The sequence below is a fragment of the Helianthus annuus genome, chromosome 15, assembly GCF_002127325.2.
Source record: "Helianthus annuus cultivar XRQ/B chromosome 15, HanXRQr2.0-SUNRISE, whole genome shotgun sequence".
In the NCBI taxonomy this organism is placed as follows: Eukaryota; Viridiplantae; Streptophyta; class Magnoliopsida; order Asterales; family Asteraceae; genus Helianthus; species Helianthus annuus.
The window spans coordinates 50,194,321-50,201,820 of record NC_035447.2 but is presented as its reverse complement, the minus strand read 5'-3'; the positions used below and the strand labels follow the sequence as shown (position 1 = coordinate 50,201,820).

The 7,500-nt window shown below is 32.0% G+C and overlaps 1 protein-coding gene across 1 annotated transcript; it reads right to left on the bottom strand.

Annotated features, from left to right (window-relative positions):
- Window positions 1–5,978: 5,978 nt before the first annotated feature.
- Window positions 5,979–7,188, bottom strand: LOC110913659. The gene is made up of 6 exons (XM_022158481.1): window positions 7,005–7,188; window positions 6,813–6,915; window positions 6,494–6,621; window positions 6,314–6,398; window positions 6,130–6,233; window positions 5,979–6,010 (listed from the first exon to the last, which is right to left on the bottom strand). Exons 1-6 carry the CDS (start codon window positions 7,186–7,188, stop codon window positions 5,979–5,981), a joined length of 636 nt encoding a protein of 211 aa, XP_022014173.1.
- Between the last annotated feature and the right edge of the window lie 312 nt (window positions 7,189–7,500).

Below are 7,500 nucleotides of genomic sequence, written 5' to 3'. Positions count from 1 at the left end.
TCTATAGATGAAATCATCTGTCATGTATTTCCACGTGCTTTCCCATACGATCTCCGGTCTTGACATAGTATTGGACAATAGCATCATGCCAAATAAATTTCGTACGTACGAAGTTGTTGCTGTTTCATTTGCTTCTTTAATTGCTTCGATGTACTCTTTGTCATCATCTAAAAGACCAAGTGCGAAACACGCATCTCGAAATGTATCATGTACATGACCATTAACAGTTTTGATATCGTCATATGACTTAGGTCCTTTTACTTTATTGAGCAAGATTCTTAAAAAATAAGCTTCTCCAAGAGAGGGAGCAACATTATGAATTCTGCCAATTGAGTTACCTTTCTTCCGAGGTTGCCAACAACGGTTTTCAATCTTCCATACATACCAAGTTGGAAACTGAACATAAGTTAGTATATGCGCCAAATGGTCATCAGGGTCTTTGTTCCTTTCCATCCAAGACAGAAACATAGAACACTTGACAGATGGCCTGTTAAGAACAGAATTGATGTCTTCGTCTACTCCAAAGACAACCGGTTGGAGACCTGGAAGATGGAATGGAAGCCTGATAACAGAAGGATATCTTTAATTTACATCGTAACTAAATATCCTCCATGATGCCTCGCATGCTGAGATATACCGACAGTCATAATACTCTTTAATCTCATCTTTTTCATGTTGTTCATTATGATTATCACTATGCAAAACAGCAATTGTTGCTCTATCAGGACCTTTGTTGATATACTTAAACAAATATTTAATTGACCCAGCTTGGTTGCACCACTCCACGTTTATATGTGCCTGATAATTTTTCAATAACTTTTTGTTGTATGGTACAACACTTCTATTATCTATAACTCGATCCGGTTTTTGACAACTGTTGCTCCATCATCTCTCCTTCTGTATAATGGGAAACCATTGGCGTCAATTGTCGTAGTATCTTGAAATCTCTTTGGAAAACCTTTTGAACACTGTTTATCAACCATACATGGGCAGTTCATATTAGCATTACCACACGGTCCATGAATCATAAAATCCTTCACAAGCATATACAACTCTGGGTCATCATCTCTGTTTGGAATTTCGGCACGTATGAACGGATCAACTTGGTCAACAGTGGGAAGTTTAGCTTCTGGTTCCATGAATAAGCACAAATGCGCATGAGGCAAGCCACGTTTTTGAAACTCAATTGTATAAATAACTGTATAAAAATAATTTAAAATCAATAAAAGAAAATGTAAAAAATATATTTAAAAAATGATTGCACTACGTACTTGCTGCTGCTTTTCCCAACATATGACATTCCTTTAAATCTTTACAAATTGCATCCAGCTTGACTTTAAATAACCTTGATAGGATATCAGGCCTATCTTCTGGATTCAGAGTGGTGTCTTTAAGAAACCGTTTTACCTCTGGCCACTTGGGATTGCATGTAATGGTTATAAAAAAATAAGGATAACCGAACCATTTACATAAAGCCATTGCATCTAAATAGTTTTGCATCATATATCTAGCTCCACCGGTAACGAAGAAGGCAATATCAGAGGTGTACCAACATTAGATATATCTTGCTGACCATTATTTCTCAATTTCCGGAGACTTTCATAGGTATCAGATCTTAGATTTTTTTGTTGAAAACGTATGTAGTTTAGTCTCTCGCTCTCAATCATCGTATAAGCATCAACCAAAAATTGTTGGAAAAGTCTCCTTGAATTTAGAATCAGCGAAAATTGGTTTACTCTATCTTGAATAAGATACGAAAAGAACTCTCTCATCGTACAATTTGGACGCTTCTTGTTGGTTACATCTATGACACCTCTATGAGGGATGTCAACTCTGTAACCATCATCTCCATATGGGAAGAGAATTGGGTATTGAAGAGCAAGGTAAGAAGGATGTAATTCACTTATTCGTTGAAGAGTCCCCGATTTAGTTTCAACAACAATATCTCTGTTCTCAATTTCGTTTTCAACATCTCCAACAATTAGAGCAGCAACCTCGCCACATGTTGGTAAGTTATACATTCGACCATCCTTGTCCCTTTTTCCAATAAGACGTACCTTAAGAGTAAGCTGCGGATCGTCATGAAAACAATCTCTAACCATCCTGTAAACTTTAACCAATACATTATCGGAGTCTAACACAGACTTGATATGTTGGATCAACTGACGATCAACTGAAGCAGAAGAGGATGTAGGTGACTCCTTAGATCGACTGTTTTGACACATTTTTTATCAATGAAATATTAATTATTAATTGAGAAACAATTGAAACAAATTATACTGTAAGATACTTACCTAAAAATCGATTCTCGGTTTGAAACTTCGTTCTCTGTATCGTATATGTACAGCTGGCAAAACTTTGGTTTATTGGCATTCTCCGGTAACAGACTTCCAATACTATGATAGTTTTCACCGCTAATCCTGTAGCAAAATGGGCCATTACCTCTATTAACAGTCGGATCGACCTTACCACCCATTGATGTGAAAGCGAACATAGAATTATAACGGCGAATGTTTTTCAAAAAATACTTGCTTTCATTATCCAAAGATGTAAACAGTTTCTGATAATTTGGTTGTGCATCTTTATAATCGGGTAGCTCTACTTTGGCATAACCACAACATAAAAAATAACTTGTTTTCCCATTATTGGTTCTGCCTCTCGCCGTTTCTACATCCCATAACTTTGCCATGCATACTTGACACGTAATACACTGGTCACCATGATCTAAGTAATCTGTAGATTAGCATGGAAATAAAAATAAATGAAATTAATCGATGTATTTCAAGATAAAAAAATGGTATACAAAATAATGTCGAAAATATATAACTTAAGCGACTACCTGGTGAAACACCTTTGTAAGGATCTTCATCTAACGCTGCATCTGTAGTCAAATCAACCATTGGAATAGGAGATGTAATTCTTTGTCTGCCTAATAACTTAGATTTCCCAGGAGATAGCTTTGGAGACGTTTTGCGTAAAATAGGAGTTGTAGTCACTGTTGTTATGTTTGGAGAAATAGAAAAGCAACGGATACTTGTTGAAAATGTTTGGTTGTTTGAAGCAGATGTGTAATCACCTAAACAAAATATGACTTTAGAGAATCGGGTATAATATTACTTGTAAATATTAACAAATGTATAAAATTACCATTTTGTGTGTTACAGTGAAAGGATCTTGTATTAGAAGAAGATTGTAAACTGTTCATAGCCCTGGATTTGCCTCGTAAGATAGGAGATTTTTTACTATCTAAATAAAGTCTCCTTAATCTCCGTCTCTCTTTAGTGTAACTTTCATAACTTTGCGTGAAAACAACTGATAAAAGAAAAATGAATATATATAGTTTTAGACATATATATGTATCAAAATAGTTAAGTATGCAATTTTAAAAAAATATGAAAAGCTTAAAGAAAATAAATAAATAAACCTGGCGAAATAGTAGATGCATGTTGTGAAGTAGTGGGAGTGTGTAATAAAATGGAAGACGAATTAGAAGTCGACGATTCTTTTGTCTTAGAAACCGGTAACACGTGTGATACGTTAGATCTTTTACTATCCAAATACAATTTTCGTAGTTTACGCCTCTCTCTGCACTCGTCTTGTGTAATTGCCAGAGTTAAAACTGTATTACCATGTAAAACCAAAGAAACGATATAATAGCATTAGTTGTCTAAAAAAATAACTATATATAAATCAATTAGCTGAAAGGGAACTTTGATAATAATTTAATTTTTCATAAAAATGTTATGATATTTGATATATCTAATTATTTTAGACATATATACGTTTTAACAAATAGTTAAGTATGCAATTTTAAAAATTATGAAAAGTTTAAAGAAAATAAATAAATAAACCTGGCGAAATAGTAGATGCATGTTGTGAAGTAGTGGGAGTGTGAAATAAAGTGGAAGACAAATTAGAAGTCGACGATTCTTTTTTCTTAGAAAGCGGTAACACGTTTGATACGTTAGATCATTTACTATCTAAATACAATTTCCGTAGCTTACGCCTCTCTCTGCACTCGTCTTGTGTAATTGCCGGAGTTAAAACTGTATTAACATGTAAAACAAAAGAAACAATATAATAGCATTAGTTGTCTAAAAAATTAGTATATATCAATCAATTAGTAGAAATCACACTTTGGTAATATTGTAAGATTATATACATATGTTATCATATTTGATATATGTTATTATGGTAAAAAATAATAACTTACTTTTAATAATTGATGCCACAATAACTATATAAACAAATATATAAATATATAAAATAAAAAAATAACCAAACAAAGACACATATACGGCTAAAAATGAATTTGATTGCATGGATTCTTGTGCTAAAAAATGTCATAGTGATAGGCATGTCAAATAGTCAACATTCACTAATTTCTTGTACATCATATCTCATGATTTTTATATCTATCATTACATAAGATTATAATTTCATTTAGTTTCAATAAGGGTTTAAAACATTGCTCTCATCTGCATTCTGAATTTGTGCATCATACGGTTGACAACTCTACGAAAAAATCAGGTAACATAAATCATTTTAATTCAATGTTGATGTTCATCTGTGATTTCCTGGTTGGATTTATTTAATTTAGGTAACATAAATCATTTTACTTCTAATGTCTTTAAAGTGTGTGAAGTTAATGAAAGTTAGACAACTAACATTACTTTAAACTACATAAAAATGATTGGATTATATGTTATGAGTCTATGTTTTCTTTAAAATGGGTCAACATTTGAACTGTTTCTTAGCATGGCCGAAGCTGAAAACGATGTTGTGGTTATATCGGATTCTGAAGACTCTTTGGCTGAATCAGAGGAGTTTGATGATGATGATGATGATGAAACTGGTCCGCTGATATTCATTGTGCCATACACCAAACGCTTTGTAAGTTCAGACTAAATTATATGTTAATAGACGTCTAATATGTTTACATAATTTGAAGAAGTTTGGTATTTTTTTAAATATTTGACATCAATAATGGAAATTATTAATATGTTTTGAAACTTATAGCGCATACCAATGGGGGTAGCACGGATCACAGGAATTGACGAAACATTGAAAGTTAAGATCGTCAACAGGCAGAATGTCGAGACAAAACATGATGTTAGGGCGGAGCCAAATAAAAACAGTATCAAGTACGTTGTCAAAGGATGGGCGAAATGGCTTAAAGATAACAACATAAAAGAAGGTGATCATTGCAAATTCCAGTACTTTCCACATATTGGTGTTTTGTTCCTTGCCAATGTTTTTGGCTAGTGGTAATGTTTGAAACTTGGAATCACGGTAGAAGCATAACATATTGTTGTTTTGGCTAATGAAGTAAGGTAGCGTAAGTTATGTAGTGTTAAAAGTTGTTTTGTATGTGGTTAACATGTTTGATAGTTACAATCTTTATATACTTTGGACCGCTACTATCTAACCGTATTTATAAATATCTACCTGTTGTACTTTTAGTTTATAGTTTATAGCTTATATTTAATATTTATTACATATTTTGGGCCTTCAACTCAATTTACAAACATAGCAGTTTAAAATATATACATTAAAATGTATAAACGAAGTAACGATATTATATTGACACAAAGTAACTTACCTCAATGTTTTTATCCAAAAGCTGGTTTGCGTTAACCTTTAACAGTTTAAGAACTTCACGTTCAAACAACGTCAAAGTGACAATCCCGGTACAATCCTGAACACGAATTTGAACTTTTATCCTGTCAAAATATTAAATAAGATTTTCTTAATAACCATGTAAATTGTTTAGGACAAATAAATGAATCAATAAAATTAACCTGGGAACAGACAAAACGGTCCTTTTATTGCAACGATCAGTCTGACATTCCAAGACAGTTACTTCATCATAGCCTTCACTTCCATCTTGCTTTGCCTTGCAAATTGTGTTGTACATAACCTTTTTGTTGCAACTCTTACATGCATTGTAAAACCATGACTCTTCTGAAGCAAAGCTCTTAATAGTTCCGAGGATAATAACAAACTTTTGCTGTATAAATATATGATAATTTAGAACATTATTAAAGTTAAAAATAATGGATATAAAAAATAAAACAATAAAGTATTGTAACCATACTTCGGAGATTTGGCTTAATGCTCCAATTGTACTAAAGGAACCATCAGATAGATATTCCTCAGTCATTGACTTGATAGCAGAAGAACTCAATCCAGAATAACCGGAAGACGATGAAACATTAAGCTGAGCAAGGAAACTGTATAGAAAAATAAAGAATGTTACAAAAGTAATACATATTCAAAAGATATTATAAAAAAATGTAATAAGATTACAAACCTTTTCTTGAAATCCAAAATCTCTTTCACCTCAGATTTTATCAAGACTCGAGTTACATTATACAAATTGGAGACAAACAAATTACCTGTTTAATTATAACAACATGTAAATAAAACTCCAACTTGTATAAAAACCAATATGTAGTTTAATGAAAAGTGAGAGTGTCGGTATAGAATATACCTCCCCAAAATCTGTACTTCCCAAACTGAACAACAACCACAACATTCTTTTCATCCTTATTGTTCTTCTCAAAATCTAAAATTTGATCAGCATAACAACCCCATAACGTGACGTAAATCTGATGGTGTCTAAAAAATAAAAATTAAAGAATTAACTTGATAGTTGTCAAAAATATATAAAATGGGAGAAATATATAAGTGAAAGAAGGTATATATATATATATATATATATATATATATATATATATATATATATATATATATATATATATATATATATATATATATATATGTATGTATATGTATATATAAGAATGTACTGCAAATCTTCCAAAATAAAGGTAGTCTTCTTCTCGTCTTTGCCGTTATTATGATCACTTTTATCATCTGACGGAAGACACTTGATCACAAAACCAATAACATCTAAACATTACAGAATAATGAAATTAATATTACATAACATATATAATACTAAATTGATAAAAATGAAGAAAAAATTAAAAATAATTTACCAATCGGGCTTTTGAAAGACTTGCTATCATCATGAGGGTCATCCACAACAGAATCAAATGGAGAAAAGTCAAATCCCCATTCAGCACCAACAGGCTCGTTGCATTCTTGGACAGTAGTGTTGTTATTTAGATTGATCTTGAACGAACTATGAACATATTTGACTTTTTGACGATTTTCACCCATCGAAGGCTTACGAATAGTTAAACATTGATTTTCTTTCAGCAAATGCTCATAACCAGTAGTGTTTTTTTTTTTTGTAAAACAAATGCCTGCATTTTCGTGCCCTGAAAATAAAAGTTTTATAATTAATTATAAACAGAAACTAATTAATTTTTTATTCAAAAAAAAAGTATGCATTGGTCTAAACAAAACCTCCTGGTCCATGAATATCATGTCGTAGCAATAAATCTTTCTAGGATTGTTGAAGGTAGGTCTTGTCCATAGCCGGACTATGCGGATTCTGATAGTGTAATCATCAACATTAACATCAACATT